The 23,392-nt window shown below is 38.0% G+C and overlaps 2 protein-coding genes and 1 long non-coding RNA gene across 3 annotated transcripts; 1 reads left to right on the forward strand and 2 right to left on the reverse strand.

Annotated features, from left to right (window-relative positions):
• Positions 1 to 5,947: 5,947 nt before the first annotated feature.
• LOC148787323 (uncharacterized) lies at positions 5,948 to 7,972 on the reverse strand. Its single transcript, XR_016066898.1, has 2 exons — positions 6,224 to 7,972; positions 5,948 to 6,152 (listed from the first exon to the last, which is right to left on the reverse strand). It is a non-coding gene; the product is annotated as an uncharacterized LOC148787323 (long non-coding RNA).
• Positions 7,973 to 10,927: 2,955 nt separating this feature from the next.
• LOC105168759 (plasma membrane ATPase 3) lies at positions 10,928 to 18,260 on the forward strand. The gene is made up of 21 exons (XM_011088905.3): positions 10,928 to 11,317; positions 11,433 to 11,552; positions 11,933 to 12,031; positions 12,115 to 12,252; positions 12,337 to 12,471; positions 12,548 to 12,727; positions 12,822 to 13,028; positions 13,114 to 13,233; positions 13,448 to 13,567; positions 13,644 to 13,766; positions 13,849 to 13,953; positions 14,071 to 14,215; positions 14,759 to 14,923; positions 15,386 to 15,624; positions 15,754 to 15,786; positions 15,891 to 15,972; positions 16,258 to 16,418; positions 16,814 to 16,999; positions 17,078 to 17,260; positions 17,356 to 17,534; positions 17,852 to 18,260. The coding sequence occupies exons 1-21, from the start codon at positions 11,264 to 11,266 to the stop codon at positions 17,946 to 17,948; spliced, it is 2,871 nt and encodes a 956-aa protein (XP_011087207.1). The 5' UTR covers positions 10,928 to 11,263; the 3' UTR covers positions 17,949 to 18,260.
• A 778-nt stretch (positions 18,261 to 19,038) lies between these two features.
• Positions 19,039 to 22,336, reverse strand: LOC105168760 (protein NRT1/ PTR FAMILY 2.11). The gene is made up of 4 exons (XM_011088906.3): positions 21,980 to 22,336; positions 21,649 to 21,866; positions 20,973 to 21,526; positions 19,039 to 20,110 (listed from the first exon to the last, which is right to left on the reverse strand). The coding sequence occupies exons 1-4, from the start codon at positions 22,071 to 22,073 to the stop codon at positions 19,234 to 19,236; spliced, it is 1,743 nt and encodes a 580-aa protein (XP_011087208.1). The 5' UTR covers positions 22,074 to 22,336; the 3' UTR covers positions 19,039 to 19,233.
• Between the last annotated feature and the right edge of the window lie 1,056 nt (positions 22,337 to 23,392).

Consider the following 23,392-nt stretch of genomic DNA (forward strand, 5'->3'; position numbering starts at 1 on the left):
AATCTCAAAGGATAAACCACTCTGCTTCGCATATTTCTCTCTTGCTCGCGTAGAGGGTGGCGCCTGATCATCGCCCTTATATCTCCATGCCCAAACGTCCTTGGAATGACTTCATACTTGGCGGATAGAATCCTCACACATCAAGAAAGTTTCTATTTGAACACTATTGCAATCTTCAATCGATAAGAGTCTCTATTCGAAGACCGTTTGTTCACCCACGTGCCCAATTGGCATCCCCTAGCCACCCGCACATCCTCTTCAAGCACTGCCGGCCGTCTTGCCCATGGTGCGACCGCTGATACGTGGGGAGAGAGGGCAGGTGCTAATAACGAGAAGGGGAGAGGGTGGCGGTGTAGGAGATACTGGCGATAAGGGGTGGGACTGAGTGTGTGTGTGTGTATATGTGTGTGCGGGGGTGTGTGTGTGTGTGTGTGTGTGCGTGCGGGGTGTGTGTGTGTGCGGGGGGTGTGTTTGCGTGTGTGTGCGTGGGGTGTGTGTGTGTGCGCGCGCAGGGTGTGTGTGTGTGTGTGCGTGAGGTGTGTGTGTTTATTGTGTGCGTGTGCGTGTGTGTGTGTGGGGTGTGTGTGTGGGGGTGTGTGTGTATAGTGTGTGTGTGTGTCACGGTAGAACCGTCGCTGTTGTCGTGCACGGGAGGGTTGATTGGAGCTCATCACTGCATGCCCTCTTATAATAGGCTTAAAAATATTTTTCCTTGTTCTAAGAGTAGACATTGAAATGACCGAAGAGTGCACTTTTTTTGCATCTCCCTCAATTGACGTCCAAATCACTTTTTTAGCCTACGATTTCTACATTATAATCCAAGAGTTTCAGCCCCATCCGGTCATCCATTGTTGAGGAATTACCCGCGCAATACTCTGAAACTACAATTCAACCACTATACTGGCAGATTCTGAATATCATCGTCATTTTCTACTCAAACGGAACCGTCTAGCTCTAAACCATATCTGAGGTGTTCCCAACACACCAAGGATCTCGCTTTAGAAACAGTTTCACAAATCTCAAAGGATAAATCACTCTGCTTCGCATATTTCTCTCTTGCTCGCGCAGAAGGTGGCGCTTGATCATCGCCCTTATATCTCCATGCCCAAACGTCCTTGGAATGACTTCATACTTGGCGGATAGAATCCTTATACATCAAGAAAGTTTCTATTTGAACACTATTGCAATCTTCAATCGATAAGAGTCTCTATTCGAAGGCCGTTTGTGCACCCACGTGCCTAATTGGCATCCCCTAGCCACCCGCACATCCTCTTCAAGCACTGCCGGCCGTATTGCCCAAGGTGCGGCCGCTGATACGTGGGGAGAGAGGGCAGATGTTGATAACGAGAAGGGGAGAGGGTGGCGGTGTCGGAGATACTAGCGATAAGGGGTGGGACTGAGTGTGTGTGTGTATATGTGTGTGTGTGTGCGGGGTGTGTGTGTGTGTGTGGGGTGTGGGGTGTGTGTGTATGTGTGCGTGTGCGGTGTGTGTGTGCGTGGGGTGTGTGTGTTTATTGTGTGTGTGTGGGGGGGGGGTGTCAGTGCGTCTTTTTTCTTGAGTGTGTGTATGTGTGTGTGGGGGTGTGTGTGTGTGTGTGTGGGGTGTGTGTGTGGGGGTGGGTGTGTAGTGTGTGTGTGTCACGGTAGAACCGTCGTTGTTGTCGTGCACGGGAGGGTTGATTGGAGCTCATCACTGCATGCCCTCTTATAATAAGCTTAAAAATATTTTTCCTTGTTCCAAGAGTAGACATTGAAATGACTGAGGAGTGCACTTTTTTTGCATCTCCCTCAATTGACGTCCAAATCACTTTTTTAGCCTACGACTTCTACATCATAATCCAAGAGTTTCAGCCCCATCCGGTCATCCATTGTTGAGGAATTACACGCGCAATACTCTGAAACTACAATTCAACCACTATACTGGCAGATTCCGAATATCATCGTCATTTTCTACTCAAACGGAACCGTCTAACTCTAAACCATCTCTGAGGTGTTCCCAACACACCAAGGATCTCGCTTTAGAAACAGTTTCACAAATCTCAAAGGATAAATCACTCTGCTTCGCATATTTCTCTCTTGCTCGCGTAGAGGGTGGCGCCTGATTATCGCCCTTATATCTTCATGCCCAAACGTCCTTAGAATGATTTCATACTTGGCGGATAGAATCCTCACACATCAAGAAAGTTTGTTTTTGAACACTATTGCAATCTTCAATCGGTAAGAGTCTCTGCTCGAAGGCCGTTTGTGTACCCACGTGCCCAATTGGCATCCCCTAGACACCCGCACATCCTTTTCAAGCACTGTCGGCCGTCTCGCCCAAGGTGCGGTCGCTGATACGTGGGGAGAGAGGGCAGGTGCTGATAACGAGAAGGAAAGAGGGTGGCGGTGTAGGAGATATTGGCGATAAGGGGTGTGACTGATATGAATAATCTTTTATATTTATATATATATATATTATTAATATTAATAAACTAAAAAATCACAACAAGGTGTGTGTATTACACCCACCATTCTAAGGTGGTAATTTTATTTATTTTGTAAAATACAAGAAGGTAATTTGATATTTTTATTTTCACATGGAGGTTTTTTGCATATATAACATATCACAGATGTGGTGTGCATTTTTCCCCAAGAAATTATAATCGCAATATACAACAGAAATATTTGGTCGCGGAGTTAATACACTTCTGTTTTATTAGTTACGTAATTTTTATGAATTGACTAATAAGTTATAAACAAATTCAATTTTTAGTGTTTTCATCCAATTATGTTGGGACTATTAACTCTTTAGCCTTCTAGATGTTGCCCACCTGATATTTTTTATCAAAATACTAATGAAATTTGATGAAATGACTAAGAGTGAGATTTTTCAATTATTATGGGACAATTAATGAGAATCTCGTAACTCATGGGACGAAAAGTGTAGTAACCCACAGAAAATGCTATTTCCCCTATATGTGTACCTATTTCTAATGAAGTGATTAGGAATAATATATTCACTGAATTGCATAATTTTATCTAACATGAGGAAAAGTATTTTGATTATTTATAATTTTTCAAATAACAATGAAATATTAATAATTATGTCAATCACATGGAAGCTTATTGTAATCTATCTTAACAGATAATTGATATCCATATAAATGTATCACCAATTATCTATCTTAATAACTTTATCACATACTAATAATTACATGTTAATACTTAAAATTTTGTTATTGGCAATGATGCACCATTTTTTTTTGGAAATGCTAAACTACTTTTTGAATTTTCATTTGGTTACAAATCTACTTTTTGAAGTGAGGATATATTTGAATTGATTTGAGTAGATCTTCTTTCATGTATGGAACTCAATTAGGTTACTTTCTAGGCCTAACTGCTCCTTCAATTATTCTTGGGAAAAGCTAAAGTCCACCTCTGAATCCAATAAGCAAATTAAATTGGGCAATGCCTGCTTTTTCTTTTTTCCCCATAAAGTGGTCATAGATTATGTTGAAATTTATATTATAAGTAGGTATGTAAATGATTTGAGTCGAGTCAAATACATTATTATTTAAATTTTTTTGAATTATTTATTGAGTTTAAAAAATTATATTTGAATTTGGTTTGATGATTGATCTAATCGAGCTCAAATGAGCTTTAATCAGATCAAATAAGAGTCGAGGTCGAAAAAGTTTTATGTTTTTAAATATATTTTTATTTATTTTTGCACTAATTGAATCGAACATGAAAGTTTATCGAATAAAAAAATGTATTCGAGTTTATTTTTTAAGTTTAACAAGTCAAGTTCAAACAAACTTTGGTGGATTAGTTTGGAGTATCGAATAATTTTCCAACCCTAACTATAAGTAAATATGGTGACTAGCTAGTGTTATTTGAATACATAAATTGGGTCCAAATTGGTGTCGTTGATTGATCAATTTATTGTATTTCTATTTCATGTCAACATAAAAAAATTCAGCCCAAGCATAATAAAATATAATAATGATTGATGTTTTTACAAAAATATGGATTTTACACGATTTTTTCTTCATATTCAATGTATGAAAATCCCTTCATTTGAATGTAACTATTACTTTGTTCTTTTCCTTAAAAAAAAAAAATATAGATAACGTACTTTATATACAAAAGATATATCAAAATATTAAAAATTAAACGAAGAGCATTAGAAGACTAATACTTCATATATTTGTCTGGATTTGCATTAATTAATTAGCTGTAATAAAATGTGGAAATATTTAATCTTTGAAATGTTTTATTATATGAATTTAATTACTCTATTGTTGACTAAGGGTTGAATTGTTGAAGAAAATATATAGCTATAGCATTGTTGTCACTGATTATTTATTTATTACATTCTGAGTATTATTATGCTGATAGCTCTATTTAAATTATAAATCAATCAATAAATAAAATTTAGTGCGATTTACATATTCAAATTTTTATTAAATAATAATAAATTTAAAGACTAGTGCAAGGGATTGACGATCAAACAATTCTTTACCTCAGAGAGTAAGCCGCAAGCAAATGGTCAAATTGAAGTCACTAACCGAACGATCCTCCAACACCTGAAAACTCGGTTGGGAACTCTCAAGGGGGCATGAATAGACGAACTCCCAAGTGTTTTGTGGGCATATCAAATAACGTCGATGACCTCTATGGGGGAATCCCAGTTCATCCTATCTTATGGGATGGAAGCCATAGCACCGATAGAGATAGGAGAGCTTAGTTGGAGAGTAAAATATTACAACTCAGATTTCAACGAGCAATGATAAAGGATGAACCTAGATTTTGTCGAGGAGGTTAGAGAAAGAGCCGCAGTACGGGCTGCTATGTACAAAGCCAGAATGGTTAAGACGTATAATGCAAGAGTCAGGCTAAGAATTCTTCAAGTAGGGGATCTACTGATGGGGAAATTCGAGGATTCTAGCCCCATAGGAAAGTTAGATTTCCATACAAGGTAATAAAGATTGTGAACGTGGGGGCTTACAAGTTGCAGCAGTTGGATAGAAGGAACATCCCACGCAAGTGGAATGTCGCAAACCTAAAGAAATATTATTCTTAAGTTCGCCGAGCAGGAAAAGTTCCCATTTTGGCTTTTTCGTTTTTGGTAATAGGAGAGATAGAGTAGAAGCATGATGTTTTGTTCCCTCCCCCTCAATTCCTTGTGGAACTTTCGTAATACAGTAATGAAATTAGTTTTCTTGTCATAATCAGAAGTTTCATAGATTAGGGCATCCATGGAGTTTCAAGAGGCCCTCTTGAGGTAACAGTTGCCTCGAGACCCCTAAGAGAAATTTCACCGAGATCCTCCCCCAGTGGCGTTGACCCCAAAGGGTTTTGCCCTCCTTAAGTGAAGTTGGTAAAAGTCCAACTCCAAGACTTGAGCAAAACCATCCCTTGAGGCAACATCCAATCAAAATACTTACTAAAAATCTCAATGGAAGTTGGTAGAAGACCAACTATGTGGCATAAGCAAATTCATCCCTAGAAAGCAAAATCATCCCATGAAAATATATCATAAGAGAATAAAACATGAACCGATTAAAGCAAAGACTTCATTCATGAATCCGAACCATTACATGCGAAAAGTTAAGTCACCCCAGGTACTAAGAACCGCCTACATACAAACAAAAACGCCCGAATATAAGAGGCGAAGCAATCATCCCAAGCAAAAAATATTGTCTAATTACATGCCGAAATTCAAATATGCCTATGGAAATTCTACCACCTCCTCCTCACCCTCCGACACCACAGGATCGAGGAGTCCAATATCCTTTTGTCGATTTGACCTTTCTCGTGAAGGGTCCGACGAAGGACTCGACAATACTTGCGAATCGCGCCATTGTAAATGGGAGTATCTATGTCGGTTAAAATTGCCTCAAACTTGTCAGACTCCTGGAACTTTAAGATTGCCTCTTCTTGGATCTTAGTGGTGAAGTAACTCTGGATGCAAAGGCTAAAAGTTTCCTCCCCGTAGACACCAGTTGCTCAAAGCGATGCTCCCAAACAACGATGTTTTCTAATGCCTCATCTCTCTCCCTTAAATTGGGGAAAATCACTCTATCGTTGTTTCATAGCAGCCTCTAAGTACCCCATCTCGTCCAGCCTCGCTCTCAATGGTTTCTCCCTACTTTAGTCATGGCAAGAACCTAGAAGAGGAAGACAACTAGTCTATATTAGTAAAAGCAAATGTAGTGTCTAAGTAAAACATAACACATACTCAAGCCATGTTCTCTGCCAACAACTCATCCATTTGTTCCTCCAAAAGATCGGCAACCTGACTCAAGTCGTCTTGGCTAACAACACCTCGGGTGCATTCCCAATAGGACGGCGCCTGCAGTGCACGCATCACCCGAGCACTAGAGGAACTCCCTGAGGCCTCTTTTGTGGAGGAGAGGGACTGACCACATGCGTTGCGGGAGGAGGGCTAGAACGACCGCTCCCAGTAGAGGCTCCAAGGGGCGCCGCAGACACGGAGCTTTCCACCTGCGGCTGGGGCTAACTCTTGCTACGCATGACATTGGTCTCCAACTTCTTACCTGAAAACAAGGGAAGAGTTATCAGAGTGAAAGGTAAAAACCAAACAAAATCCTAACACATTTAAGCGAACTATATGAAAGGCATATCGAAGCAACTTATACATCGCAAGACAATTCCAAGTGAATACTGGATGGAAAATAATGCGTAATGTCAATCTTGTGGAATTGCCTCACCGCCATAAAATCCTGGCGAAGTTCCCTAACTCTTTACGATGCGTAATCTTGTTAGTCAAACTACTCCATTCCGAAACCAACCCTCAACCATTGTCTCTAAATTAAAAAAAAATCTCTCCTTCTAAGGACCTTTAGAAGAAACAAACCAGTCCAAGAACCTACATGTCTTCTGCGGGCAGATGTAGAAATATCGCACGTCATCAGTAGAAGTAGCCAACTCAGCCACTCGGCAAATGGTCCACAAGGTGTGAAAGCTAGCCAAAGTTAGGGAGAGGCCCAACTCCCGGAGGCGGCGTTGCTACCCTCAAAACACATAAAGGAATTTGGCGTGAGTTGATTGACACAATTGCCGAAGCTCCGAATTATCTTGACAAGTAAAGAATGTGGTAGAATAGAAAATCCACCGTCGAAAATGGTAAAACACCCGTCAGGTTCCTAATCCTTCGACCAAAAGTCAAAAGAATAAACTTGTGTTCAGAGGGTACATTAAAAGTTTGGAGAATAATCGCAAGTTGCTCCTGAGTTAGAATGCTATAGTAAGTCTCAATATCCACCACACGAGACCATGGAACATGGGCCCGAGGAACACCCCAACGCCTCCCATCGTGAGTTCCCAACGCCACGACCACACTTGGTCACCCCAACACCTCGGATACTTCGGTCTCCTCACTCTCACTTTCAACCTTCTTCCCTTTGCTCACGGTTTCCTCTTCCTCACTTTTAATCTCATCTTCACTCTAGCATTGCTCTACGCAGGCACCGCCACCTTCACTACCAGATGTGACCTCCTCCACTTGTTCGCTAAGTCTAGACCTAATGCAGTTGTTCAATTCAAAATCAAATATCTCCTCTAAATTCTCACCTGAGTACACTTAGGCAAACTCATAATTGAAGTAATGTGACCGAGTGAATAACCTTCTTGATATGGAGGAAGGTCACTCCATGCATTCGTCAACGTAGACGTCTCAAAATGCAAAGAAAAAATTGCACCCCTAGCCCGCCAAAAGGAGAGGCCGTGGCTGCCCCACTCAAGGCAACGCTTCGAGTTGAAAGGGGGGCCACGTTGCTTCGAGCCACGCCCCCTCTGAGCAGCCATTCCTCTTCGCTATTTCGAACATTTCCGACCGCGAAAAATACTTCCCATCATCTCCACCAAATTCCTCTCCACTCATCTCAACAAATTACAAAGGGAAAAATAATGCACAACGAGTAACAAATGGAAACTAACTATAGAGAGTGGAGAAGTGACCTTTACTTGCCATTCGAAGAGGAGAAATGCTGGTATGTGATGTTTGGGAAGCAAATATTAGGAAGGAGGTGGATGGATAACATTTAATGACTTTCCACCCACCTAATTCCTTGTATTAAATTCAAATGATTTTTTGGGTGATTGTTTACTCTCAAACAAATTATTGCACCACATGCTAGATATGGTGCTAACAAATATTTATTTACGAGGGTAAAAAAATAATTTCATATATATATATAAGACACACCCTAAGTACATACACCCTATCACACTACATAATTTTCAATACCATTATAAATATTCAAAATATCATTTTTTTATAGCAAGTTACTATTCATTTAATTTGACAAGACATCGTACACTCCTTCTAAAAAGTTCTCTCTTTAAAACCTAATTTTACTTGGTGAGTTATTGGGCCGAAAGAAAATTCCCATCTCATCCCTCATCAAAATTATAACCACATCAACAACCCTTCTCCTTTCTAAAAAAAATTAATAGATTAATTTAAATTTGATAAAAAAAATCAATTTAAAAATAAAATTTCTCCTATTGAAATATACCACTAGCACACCCAAAAAGGGCCAAAACAAGGGTCCTAATAATTAGGCACACTTATGAGTCAAAGATTGTGAGTACATGAAATTATACATCACTAAGCTGACTACTATTCAGAAAGTATGTACACACTCCTCTCATTTTCGATGCTCATCTTTACTTCACGACTTTATCGCTTACTTTCTATTTTGCATTAGAAATACATACAAAATGCTATCATGTTTTTTCTCACTCCACGACTTCTAGACGAACTCGACTTATTTTCATAACATGCACTTGATTTTTTGCTATCCAGAGACAAATCAGGCGGCAGGCGTTTTGACACGGCAACCAACAACTTTTGTAATACTAAAAAGAGGTAATTACATTCTATCATTTGAATTATAATCGTATTTATATTTTAGCATCTAAATTTTGTTGGTGTCAATTTACCATCTTAATTTTATAAAATTTTGTACTTTGTCATTTATAACTAATTTTCAATCAAGTTTTTTGTCGAAAAAATCACATACAGTGCACATGTGATATTTAAGGGTTATGTGATGTGATATTTTTAACATATGCACAACATGTGATATTTTACCGGCAGAAAAATCAACAAAATAATGAACGTATATGTCAAAATGCAAATTTCACAAAGTTGAGATAGTAAATTGACACAAAAATAAAATTCGATGACAAAGTATAAAAATAGGTATAATTCGAATGACAATGTGTAATTTAACCTACTAAAAATTGACATTAATGTTATTGCAAATGAAATTGGGAGTAGGAAAGACATTTATTCTATGGGTCAATCTATAATACAATTAATTTTTGTCCCAAATTCGATTCAAGAGTAAAGAGTTTTCTCAATCTTTGTGAGATTAAAGTGTTTGGCTAAATTTATAAGTTTTTAAAAACATTTTATAAGATGTCAGAGAGCATCTTCTCACTCCTTTTACACAATTATGATTTACTTGTTAAGGACGACTTAGTGATATCGTGACTCTCCCTTCAATTTTTTGCAGGGGTAATTTTTTTTTTTTTTATGATCCTTAATTCTATTTTTATTCCCCAATTACGTATAAAATTATATAGTATATATTTTTATTACTTTTTACCCATTTTCAAGGAAAATTTGAAGATTTACATGCATATATATCTCCAATGTTTATTTTATATGTTTATACGATTATAAAGAAAATAGGTGTTATAAACACAAAGTGATGATTTTGGTACTACTGTACCAAATTCTTATGATTTCAAATATGTCATTCAATTTATAAGATAACTAACTTATTTAACTTTTCAATTGATAAGTTAATTTTATTTATTTATTTATTTTTAATATAATGTGTTGGTTTATATATTTTATTCTTATTTATAATTTATTTTAATATATAAAAATTATTTATTATATGCATGCAGAAACGACTAGTCATGACCACTATTGTATATATGTATATATAGATAGATAGATATAAACAAAGAAAGAGAGACAAGAATGAGAAGAAGATATGAAGAAGAATATGGGCAAGATGTAGTGCAGGAAATTAAAGAAGTAGGGGTGAGAGGGGCATGTGCAGTTTATGGTTCTTGGCCTATCTGCTGTTTTTATCTCTGCTAAAACATATCAAACATCTTTTCATATCTAAGACCTCCTTTTTTCCCATTAATTATTTAAACTAGATAAAAAGAAAAGAGGTTAAATACATTTCCCCCCTTGACCTATACATTTATTGCATTTAAGTCCCTAAATAAATTAATGAATCATTTACCCTCTGAATTATATATATATAGATAAAAACTGCCCTTACACTATATCCACTAAATACTAATATATATTTTATAATATTTTTCATATATGTGGAATTCTTTTAAGAATGTATTTAAGTTAATTCATATATACTTATCATTTTTCTTAAAGTGCAAAAATATTAACTTTTTCTTAAAGTTCAAAGAATCAAATTATTATTATTTTTTATAGTTAGTATCAGTGGTTATATCTATTGTAATAATTTATTACTTTAAGTTTAATTTGAATTGTAATTACTTTTGCCTATTATAATTATTTTTTTTCTAGTACAGAAATAACTGATAATAATTTAAGGAGAAAAATTACTAAAAATATATTAGAAATGTATAAATATATATGGTATGAGGGTAATTTTGTCTCAACAATTAATTTATGCAGATAAGTGTTATATTTCATTAGTTTAAGTATCTAAATGCGACATGATGTATAGTTCAAGTTCAAGAAAAATGACCGTTACAAATTATTTTAATAAATACTTTCTTTATCAATTGAGGAAGGTAGAAGTATTGCTGCAGCAGTGCTTTCAAGCACCTAAAAGCTAGCAAAAGACGTAAATACAGTGAAAGTTTGCTTATTACAGCTTTTATAACCTCTTTATGACATCAATTTTTCTTCCCAAAGTGTGTGTGTGTATATATATATCTTAAATTTACATAAATTAAAAAAAATATGGGAAATGCAAAAGGTTGTGCACTGCTGTAACTGTTACCACTCTTTGTAGATTTGGTGTTGTTGGGTAGGCCTCATTTTTGTCTTCAAATCCAAGTTCTCATGCTGCAAAAAATTGTGTTCTTTTTTAACTGGGCTGCCTTTGATTTCTTCCCAACTGCACAAAATTCTGCTGCTTCAACAGCCTCTGCCCATGGTGGTTCTTGAATAAGCTTCAATTCAAGAACTTGTGTTTCTTTTTTGGAGAGATAGAGAAAGAGTTCACTGATTTTTAAGATGGGGGAGAAACCTGAAGTGCTGGATGCTGTGTTGAAGGAGACTGTGGATTTGGTAATGGATCTAATCACTGAAAAATGAATTGTTTTCTTGATTGTCGGAGTCTCTGTTTTCGGCTCTGGGCTGTTTGCTAATGCTTTTGATTTCGTGTTTGTGTGTGTGTTTTCAGGAGAACATACCCATTGAGGAAGTGTTTGAGAATCTGAGATGTACCAGAGAGGGGCTTACAACTGCGGCTGCTCAAGAGAGATTAGCCATTTTTGGGCACAACAAGCTGGAGGAGAAGAAGGTGCTGATTGTAAACTGAAACTTTGTTCTTGAATTCCGTTCTTTTGGAGTTTACATGTTACAATTCTCATGTTGTTTTATGGGTTCTTACAATTTTTTTGTGGTGTGTGCATTTAAAGATTCGGAATCAGGCAATGTAGTTCCGATGCAGGCATTACCTTTCTTTTCCATCTCAGTTCTTCTTTTCCACTCTTGCTTTCGCCCTTTCCTTGGCTCGTCTACATTCACAAGTTCATCTGTGAATGAGCTTTTTCTTTTAAGAATTTTATGTTTTTCAATTGTAAATCTTGACTTATGGTAATTCTGTTTATTCTGAGTTGGAATTTCAATGGTGATGCTCGAGTCTTTATAATAAAGTATATCAATGTCGACCTGTCTCAGGAGAGCAAATTCTTGAAGTTTTTGGGGTTTATGTGGAATCCTCTGTCATGGGTTATGGAAGCAGCGGCCATCATGGCAATTGCTCTTGCTAATGGAGGAGTAAGGACGTACTTTCTTCTCTCGAATATAGTTAAGGTGCTATTTTCTGGAGAACACACTGATCCTTGATTTAAATTTTGCAGGGAAAGCCTCCGGATTGGCAGGACTTTGTGGGTATCATCACCCTGCTTGTTATAAACTCAACAATTAGTTTTATTGAGGAGAATAATGCTGGCAACGCAGCAGCTGCTCTCATGGCCCGTCTTGCACCAAAAGCAAAAGTTCGATATTATCTCATGTTGGATTTCTGACTAACAAGATAAGCGTTTTTGTGGTGTTTTCTGATCAATGGTTATTATCCAAAGGTTCTTAGAGATGGAAGATGGAGCGAGGAAGAGGCTTCAATTTTAGTGCCAGGAGACATTATCAGTATTAAGCTTGGAGATATAATTCCTGCAGATGCTCGTCTGCTGGAGGGTGATCCACTGAAAATCGATCAGGTGTGTGCCTAGCACAGTTGGCTAGTATGCTATGTTTGAGTTTCGTTTAATTAACGGAATCGTCATTTCTATGCAGTCAGCTTTGACGGGTGAGTCCCTTCCAGTGACGAAGGGGCCAGGCGATGGCATCTACTCTGGTTCCACCTGCAAACAGGGAGAGATTGAGGCTGTTGTCATTGCCACTGGGGTTCACACCTTCTTCGGAAAGGCTGCTCACCTTGTCGATAGTACGAATCAAGTGGGCCACTTTCAAAAGGCAAGTTCTATAAGCATTTGATGTGTGCTATGGACCTCTGTGCTTTGTATTGGAATATCAGTTTGTTGATGTTGTTGTCTTATTGTACCGGTAGGTTTTGACTGCTATTGGAAACTTTTGTATTTGCTCTATTGCCGTGGGGATGGTTATAGAGATAATTGTGATGTACCCAATTCAACACCGGGAATATCGTCCCGGCATTGACAATCTTCTTGTTCTTCTCATTGGAGGAATCCCAATTGCCATGCCAACTGTTCTTTCAGTTACAATGGCTATTGGTTCTCATCGTTTGGCTCAACAGGTTTTCTTCGACCTTTAGAATTGCTTTAGTTTAGCATCTCTCTTGGGGGATTCCTGTATGTAATGGGATATTTATCTATGTCCAGGGAGCTATTACAAAGAGAATGACTGCTATAGAAGAGATGGCAGGCATGGACGTGCTTTGCAGTGATAAAACGGGGACTTTGACACTGAACAAGCTTACTGTTGATAAGAATCTTATTGAGGTTAGAATGTTGCCGCTTTCTGATTGTTAGGAAATTGCTGGATATATTTGAAACTTGTGCAAAATATACAAAGAAAAATTGAACACAAAATTACAAAAACTTTGTGTTGTTTGGAGATAAAATGCTCCCAACAATAAAGCTCAACCAAAGTGTAGCGGAGGGTCAGGCTCAATTGTTTGTTGCTTCTATCTGCTCAGACAACTCTTGTGCACAGGTTTTTGCCAAAGGCGTCGACACAGACACTGTTGTTCTGATGGCAGCTCGAGCCTCTCGAACAGAAAACCAGGATGCCATAGATGCTGCTATAGTTGGGATGCTGGCTGATCCAAAGGAGGTAGTATTTCATATATGTCTAATGTACAAAGAATTTTCGGCTCTTTGCAATTTAATCTCCAATACTACATGAACAGGCACGTGCTGGCATTCGAGAAGTACATTTCCTTCCTTTTAACCCAACTGACAAACGAACAGCATTGACTTATATCGATAGTGAAGGAAAAATGCACAGGGTCAGCAAAGGTGCACCCGAGCAGGTACAAACTGTCCTTGTTCATGTGGTTTTTGCTTATTTTGTTGGATTGTAATTCTAAGATATGGCCTGCAAAATGCGTTTAGATTCTAAACCTTGCACACAATAAGTCGGACATAGAGCGCCGGGTTCACGCAGTGATTGATAAGTTTGCCGAACGAGGTTTAAGATCGCTTGCCGTGGCATATCAGGTATTGGTTACATTACAGTGTGTATTTATCTTCCAATTCTCAAATCAATAAGCCTGTCCCATACAGCTAGATGTTGCTGCAGTTTCTAAGGGTGCATATGTTGCATTTTTGTTGCAGGAAGTTCCAGAAGGAACGAAAGAAAGTTCTGGAGGCCCATGGCAGTTCATTGGCCTCATGCCTCTCTTTGATCCACCCAGACATGACAGTGCAGAAACTATAAGAAGGGCACTTAATCTTGGAGTAAATGTCAAAATGATAACTGGTACCCATTGCAAAATTCAAGCAAAAACAATATGCTAAATAGTAATTTGCTTGATGAGTATGCATCTAGTTACATCAGTGCAACCATATTTGCAAGTTATTTAAATTTCACCTGCATAATGCCGAATCTATGTACTAGTGATGGTTCTTCCCGTGACCATGGCTCGAATATGGAGCAAGCAGGGATCTGGTCTTATAATGCAGTCGCTGTATATGAAACAAGCAGCTCATGTTTAGTAGGATAGGCTTGTTTTCTGTGCATTTGCTTCATCCTTTTCCTGAAGGGCCTCATTTTCTTTTGGCAGAGGGAACCAGAGCATCCTCCTACAAGTATATTTTTATAACCTCTTATTAGTGGACTCTCAGAAAGCTAATAATTGAAGAGGAGCCTGCATTTTACATATTCATACTTCTGGTTTCCAGAGTCCAACTAATACACCAGCATGAATTCTTGTGTCAAATTTGTCATTGCTACTTCAATGTTTTTATTTGATGAGCTTCAGATTATCAAGGATTTTAACTGCTGGACCCATTGTTCTAACAGGGGATCAGCTTGCGATAGGAAAGGAAACAGGACGAAGGTTAGGAATGGGAACAAACATGTATCCTTCGTCAGCTTTGCTGGGACAGAATAAGGATGAATCAATTGCAGCTCTACCAATCGATGAGCTCATAGAGAAAGCTGATGGTTTTGCTGGTGTCTTCCCTGGTACTTTTCTTTTCTTCCCAAATTTGAACCTTATGTACCCATTTCTGTTATGGAATTTGATAATGGGTGACTTATATTGGAAAATTGCAAAGCAAATAGAGGAAACATGCATAAAAACATTAAGAAAAATCAAAGACGCCGCATACATATTTTATGTGGCTCGGAAAATACTAGTCCATCCACCATTAGCTCAAATATGAGGATAGAGTTTCAAGTAATTATAATAGACTATCACCCATCAATTATTTATTCCAGGGGTGCCACTGGCATTCGCTTGTATGCAAAAATTAAAAATTTCGGGTCCCATCCCCTGGAACCCCACTTTCTTTAATACCTATGCTTAAATGTAATGTTGGAATAGCATCCACATTTCAACGAATTATGCTTAGTTACTTCTTTCTAACTTACAAACGCATTCTCCAAATCAACTTTTATTTATGTGCTGTCTTGTATATTGGTTAGAGCACAAATATGAAATCGTAAAGCGTCTGCAAGCTAGGAAACACATATGTGGAATGACTGGAGATGGAGTAAATGACGCTCCTGCTCTGAAGAAAGCTGATATTGGAATTGCTGTTGCTGATGCAACTGATGCAGCTCGTAGTGCTTCTGACATTGTCCTAACTGAACCTGGCCTCAGTGTCATCATTAGTGCTGTTTTAACCAGTCGAGCCATCTTCCAACGGATGAAAAATTACACTGTAAGTTTTTTTTTGTTAGTTTAATGTTCAAATTTGAGGTCAAAGCATCAATTTTATACTAGTGAGCCAACATCAGAGGGTTTGCATACAAAGTATCATGAACTCATCTATTTCTCCTACTTTTGGCAGATTTATGCTGTTTCTATTACAATTCGTATTGTGGTAAGTTATGTATCCAGCTTGTTTGTAGTTTCATCTTCTTGAGTTTGCGTTATTACTTTAAGCACTATTTTGATGTCCTTCCCTTTCTTTTTCTTGTGAACCAGCTTGGTTTCATGCTGTTAGCGCTGATATGGAAATTTGACTTCCCGCCTTTTATGGTCCTTATCATTGCAATACTCAATGATGGTTAGTTCTCTCTCTTTCTCTCTCTGTGTCTCTCATGTACGTAGTAAAAAGTTAACATGGGACCATGTATTAAGAGAATGATAGAGCCAACAAAGATTTCTTTATTTGAAAAGTTAGAGAAACTCGATACCTTTCCACAACCGTATGATTGCACAGTGATGCGTTTTGTTTTCGCTTTAAACCTCCGAAAGACCATCTTATCAGATTCAAGTAATCACACACGAAATCATGTTGCACCTACTTGTTTCCTCACTTGACATTTTATGTTTGATTCTTATGATTAAGGTACCATCATGACCATATCAAAAGATAGAGTGAAACCATCTCCTCTGCCTGACAGCTGGAAGCTTGCTGAAATTTTTGCGACTGGAGTTGTTCTTGGTGGTTACTTGGCAATGATGACAGTCATATTCTTCTGGGCAGCATACAAAACCGATTTCTTTCCTGTACGCTAATCTTCGTGACTTGTTTGAGTATTAATTCGTTTATTTACTTGAATGTTAAGTAATTCAAACTAGAAATGTTTTCTTTACGCAATATATTAAATTTCTGTTCATTTTAATGTTAAAAAAAAATCTTTATCACAACCTTGCAATTTCAACTTTTTCCCTGCTAGTCCATAATACAAAATGTTTGTGGATTGACTATTCCCATCTATAACTGTCGACACCTATATCTATGCAGTTCCTAGTAAACTTGCTTAAAATGCTTTACAGGTGCGGAAATTAAACTCGAATTTTTTAATCTGTTTCATCTGCCACCACCCACCCACCCCCTATCCACCACATAATACTGAGTTAATTCTTATAGTTAATTTGTGTAATATTTTGCTATTTGCTAGCGTGTATTCGGGGTGTCCACCCTGGAGAAGACTGCCCATGATGACTTTAGAAAGCTTGCTTCAGCAATATATCTTCAAGTGAGCACTATCAGTCAAGCTCTAATATTCGTTACAAGATCCCGGAGCTGGTCGTATGTCGAGCGTCCCGGTCTGTTGCTGGTAGCCGCATTTGTGATTGCCCAACTGGTTAGCAATCTACTTCCACTGTCTTATCGGAACCTTCTCTCGAGTAAATCTTGATGTTTGGTACTTAACTGGAACCAGGTCGCTACTTTGATTGCGGTGTATGCAAACTGGAGCTTTGCGGCAATTGAAGGAATTGGTTGGGGTTGGGCTGGAGTGATCTGGCTTTACAATATCATTTTCTATATTCCTCTCGATATTATCAAGTTCTTCATCCGCTATGCTCTCAGTGGGAGGGCTTGGGATCTTGTTCTTGAGCAAAGGGTAAACAATAATATTTGATCTGACCTTAGAAGTTTGCTACTGGGACATGGTTTGTGTTCATTTCCTTATGTTTCAATGGGTTTCTTCTGTTGCAGATTGCTTTCACCAGGCAAAAGGATTTCGGCAAAGAGCAGCGTGAACTTAAATGGGCACACGCACAAAGGACTCTTCATGGGCTGCAAGTGCCAGATACCAAACTGTTTAACGAAACTACCAACTTCTCTGAACTCAATCAGTTGGCCGAGGAAGCAAAGAGAAGAGCTGAAATTGCGAGGTAAAAATGTTGTTTTTGGTAGTATTGTTTAGTTGATACTTCTTTCGATATCAATGCCGGTGGATTAACTTGAGACTGTGGTTGCTACTATGTAATCCAATTTAGCCCTGTTGAACCGATTCTGAGTACTGAAAAGTAGCCGCACGACAATAATTCAAAAAAAGCCTTGATTTTGGAAGACTACATTGCTCTCCTGCACTCATGTTTTGACATAATATATTCTGCCCTATAATTTTCAAGTTTTGCGCATTGAGTCGACAACCCTGATACAATTTTCCATTATTTTTCTGCAATTTGATGCTTGTTCTTGCATACAGGTTAAGAGAGCTGCACACGCTGAAAGGCCACGTTGAATCAGTCGTGAGGCTGAAGGGTCTCGACATCGACACAATCCAGCAAGCCTACACTGTATGAGAAGATGCCGTACATTCGATGGTCACCAGCAGTTCAACTAGCCTGGAAGTGAAGGTATTATCAACTTTCAGCTACGAGTTGTGCTATGCACTGCAAGTTCAGCATTTGCTATGCTCTTTGCAGCTGCAGAAAGTGTATTTTTAGAATTATATACTTGTGCCATTAGACTTTGTGTCATTTCTTGTTGAGTTTATGTAGACCTGTCAGCGATTGGACAAACTTTCGTCCTTCTACTGTACATGGAATAACAAGTTCGTAATTAATTTTCTCTAAAGGCCTATGCATAGGCTGCGTTGTTTGGTTTTGTTTTCATTTCAATTCAGTTTTTAAGGGAGATTTGCGTTTTCAATTTTGTACAGTTTCCGCACAAAAATTAAAGTACATTTGGATTTATTGAGATTGAATTTTATGTTGTTTGTGGTGTCAAATTATCACATTTTTTTTATTTGAGTGTAATTGATTCTTTTGTTTTTTATTTATTTTTAGTGGTTTCTAAAATGAATACCTTTTTTTTCCCTTAACTTTTGAATGAAATTTATAGTTATATTTGTTTCTTGATTTTAGAATTATTGCTGATGTCATATTATTACTTTTAAGTTAATAAAATTAAAAAAGTTATGAATGTAAGTATATATGTTATTTATAAAAATAATTATTGTGACGAGAATGAGGTAATAAGAATATTGTCGATAAGAATACATATAAAATAAATATGTTTTTATTCCCGTCAGTATTACTAAAATGGAAAACAAGAAGGAAAATGAAATGAAACTCGGGTTGAATTTTTACAGTTTTAAAATTATTCTTGAATATATATCAATAAATGCTTCTTACAATAAATTTGCAGGAATAATCAGTCTGCATTTTCTTTTAAAATAAAACATAATTCTGTGTGGTTTTCATTACTGAATTCTGAGGTCCTAAATACTCGACCTTAGATACTGTTGGAGAATTCTTCTTTAGGACAGCAAAGATGATGTTGAACTTACAACCTTGGTTACTGCAAGTTTGTATTCTTATGAAACCTGATTTTCTCTATCACTGTCTCTGAGCTTTTATGCTCACTTGAACTGTAAACTTATACCTAGGATACCATACAATGAATGGTGGTGATTATCTATGATTTGAAGTCCAGGAACTAACCAGGAATTTCTGGTACGAACATTACAGTGGCCCTTCTCATGTCTAACATGTCGCTTATGGTTTTTTGCTTTTGACAACAAAACAAAGCGTAAAAAGAAGTAGATAAATTCAAGAAATTCCATTACGAGGTTTCTGTCAATCATCAGGCAGAATGTGGATCATGTTTCTTTACCTCCATTTCCACTGCAGCACTGCTGTCTTCACTCCCCTTGTATCTATACCAATGTGCACACACAAGAAAATAGCAAAAATTCAATGCACACAGTGCTGCAATCAGGTAGTAGAAATAATCCAATCTCCCCTTGTTGAGATCTTCAGGCAGCCAGTTCCCCTTCGACGAGCCCTCAGTCGTCTGGTGCACCACCGAGATCAGAAAACTATACACGTAGCTCGATAATGCATTACCGCAAAAGAAAAACGCCCCTCCAAAACTCCTCATGTTCTCTGGGAACTGCTTGTAGTAAAACTCAAGTTGGCCAATGGCATTAAACGCCTCGGCCAGTCCGCCCAACGCCAGCTGAGGGACCAACCACATTCCAGACATGGGCGAAACCGCAACAGGCTCCGGCCCCGCGAGCGCCAACGCCCTCCTCCGTTCTTCCACAATCGCCCCGACGAGCGATTCTATAATCGTTATGAACAAGCCTACCCCCATTCTCTGCAGGATTGTGATTCCACCTTCTTTCTTCGTGATTCTTCGTGCAAACGGGACAAAGAGTCTGTCGTAGATGGGCACCCAGAACGCGAGGCCTAGCATGGCAAAAACGACATACGATGCAGCGGGTATTTGGAATTTGGTGTTGCCAAGATGGCGGTCGGACTGAAGTGCTTGGAAGACTATGTATTGCTGTTGCACTCCTATGTGGTACAGTATGGACGTGAGTGAAATGGGAATCAATCTGACCACACATTTCGCTTCTTCCACTTGTTGCATGCTGCAGAGGTTCCATGGATCCGCAGCGGTTCCATCTGGTTTTATCTGGTCTTCTGGTGTGATGATTGCTGCTTTGTCCAAGAAACTGCAAGATAGTCGAATCAGTTCTTGAATGCAATAATTTCTCCCTAAGTTCTTAGGTAATTTGAGAACAACAACAAGGGTATAGTTGACATCATCTACAAAATGAAAAATTAATAAAAGAACTCCATCAGCGTCCATACAACATACTGCAGTGCAGACTATTATTTTCTTTTAGATTAACTTACCACCATCGGAGAGTTTTAGCCGCAAATAGGAGGCCATTCTCTTACAATAAATCACCATGCAGTTAGTTGCATGACTTATCCTTTGACTTAGCTCATACAACCTTAATTAGCCACAGACTAGATTCATTGCTAGACATTAACATCTCATTCTTGTAATATATCATGGAGGACTGAATAGCTTTATCTCTTCAACCCAGATAAATCTCCACTCGTTCGGTTTCATTTTCAAAGGATCATCTCCAATTCTATGTACTATGAGATTGGACCATAAATTCTAGAAAATTCATTCGGTAACATTATTTGTCTCAAAAAAGAATTCATCACAAAACATCCTCCTAAACCTTATTATGATTCTATCACAACTTTTCATATATAAACAATCACAGAATATATTAATTTAAACACAATTTTGTTTTATTACATCTTTTCGTATGAAAATTATCAAGAAAAACACCAATCTAGACATATTTTTATCACTAAATTTTCAATATTTTAAAGCTGGTCTGATGCAGGCAACTTAAGATAAGGTCAGCCCACCTCTCTACCAAGTACCAACCCTATACCCTCTCCACCTTACTCTCAATAAAAATTGATAATTCAACAGTTCTTTCTTCAAAAAAGTCAAAAAACTAAGAATAAACTGCTTAGAGAAACAGTCACAATGTAAGAAATGCTTACCAAAATTGCTCGGTATGAGGCAGCTTAGAATTGATAGACTTAGGTGGTAAATAATTGAACAGGCTGAGCCACGGCTGCTGGGGCAATTCCAGCCGCCTCTTCTTCACCGCAACAACCATCACCTGGACCAGACTAGTCATCGGGCTGCCTTCCGGCCTAACTTTAACATATATTTTGGTGCCGACGAAGAACAACAAACACGACACAAACATAAAGATGGTCGGTATCGCTAAGCCTATCGACCAGCTCACATTGGACTGGACGTAAACAACCAGTGTCAACGACACAATCTGTGCGAACGTTATCGTGAAATAATACCAATTGAAGAAACTATCAATTCCCCTCTTCCCTGATTCTGTGTTGGGATTGAACTGATCAACCCCAAACGCTAAGTTACACGGCCTGATCCCCCCTGCTCCAACTATCATTAGCCCAAAACCGAATAGCAGAAACGCCATTTGCCCTGCGTCAGGGCCGACGCATCTCTCCCCCTGCTCGCAGTGGGGCGGATGCAGATTCTTGAATGCTGCTGTCAGCGTTATCACCAGCAATCCCTGAAAACGAACAATACAAAAATGTGAATTCTTGATCACGATTTCCCTGTCATGACTCAAACAAACCAAGCTAGTTATTACGAGATTCAAGAACCGGGTTGCAAGAATGGGTGTTTACATACAAATAATGAGGCAATTGAGGCGAATCCCAATGTCTTGTAACGGCCGAAGTAAGTGTCGCAAAGGTAAGCTCCGACTAAGGTTGCAATGTTCGTGGTGCCGTTGAAGACGTTGAGAAGAGTGGTGGCTGAAATGCGAGACATGTCGAAGACGGTGGTCAGGTAGACCTGAAGGTTGGATAAAGTGCCGATGGCTCCGAGCTTCTCGAATGTCTCATTCCCTTTCATCATCCATCAGTAGAATGGAAAAGACAGATAGATAAGTTGCAGGAATTTCAGCAGCGACATTTAACAAACAAGATTGCAATTTTGAGGTAATTTGTGTTTAACATACCTATGATGAAGGGCATGGCCTTGACCCCCCTGTAGTTGATCTTCTCAGGCTCGTCATCCTCCAATTTCAGGCTTTCTTGCTCATTCTTCTCCATTCTTTCACACACTTATCAGAGGCTTCTCTTGTATCTCTTTGCAGGTTCTAGTAAACTCACTCACACTCTCTCTCTCACACACACAGATAGAGGTGAGGTTTCTTGCGTTGGTTGGCTGCAAGAAAGAGGGCCCCGACTGAAATGGAAACACGGAGACTGTGTTGAGCAAGAGGAGAGAGAGAGAGAGAGAGAGAGGATGGAATCCAAGTCCTATTAGTTTCACCTACTAGTCAATTGTTTTCGTCTTACCACAGTTTTGTCTCTGCATGATGTGTGCATACATACATATATATATGTATGTATGGATTACGAGATTAGGTGGACCAATAAATGTAATAAATTCAAATTTACTGTTTTGCTATAGTTACGTCTGCAAATAATGTCAATGTCTGTCTTAGTATATATATTCCTCTGGGTAAGCTTAAAAAAGGCAAGTTAGAAAGATGATCGAGAGTCACACTTCTTGGCATGATCATAGCATGTTCTCATCTCTCATTGACCCATAATTCGTGAGACATAACGGTAAGAATCTCCCATTATCGGAATCGAAGCATAGTTACTGTCCACAATCCAGATCATTCACCTTAATAATCCCTCCATATTTAAACATAAAATATATGATATTATTCATACGCTCAACGTATAAAACATTAAGTTTAAAATGGATTTTGTTAGGAATTGAGTTTTTATTTTCTATATTTTTTGTCAGATTGCGAATGTTTGCAGAAAAATATGAAAAAAAGTAATTATAAAATACAAAATTTATATGATTGAGAAATTCTCTTACGCCCATCTATGATTACTCAAAATCAATTTTTAATTACACCCACATATGGTTACAAAGATTTGATATTGTTATTAATTAATTTATTTTTGTTTGATGATAGTAAAACCATTAATTCTTGTTCAAAGGTTAGTGAGATTAAAACCATTTCCTTGCGGGTGATTGGTTCACCAACTACTACCGCAATAGTGTCCAAACATTTTATCTCATTTTAGAAATAATAGACCCTTATAATATTAGTGGTGAAATGTTGTCTTTTTCAGAGCCCACAACCGCAGTTTCACTAGGAAAGGGAATGATTTTACATCATTTATTTTTAATTAATTATTTTTGAAGTAGAATAACAAACGTATGAATTTTGAGTGCATTTATATTGATAGAAATTCAAAATATAGTGCATAAAGTACATAGTTTGACGGTGAAATTTCATATTTTTGTAATTTTTTCAAAAATTGTCTTTTTGAAAAAATTAAATCCTAACACTTTTCTTCTTCTGAGGTGAAGTCATTTTCCCAAAAATTTCACCACTACCCAA

Source organism: Sesamum indicum, linkage group LG8 (assembly GCF_026168435.1).
Source record: "Sesamum indicum cultivar Baizhima isolate 11 linkage group LG8, ASM2616843v1, whole genome shotgun sequence".
Lineage (NCBI taxonomy): Eukaryota > Viridiplantae > Streptophyta > Magnoliopsida > Lamiales > Pedaliaceae > Sesamum > Sesamum indicum.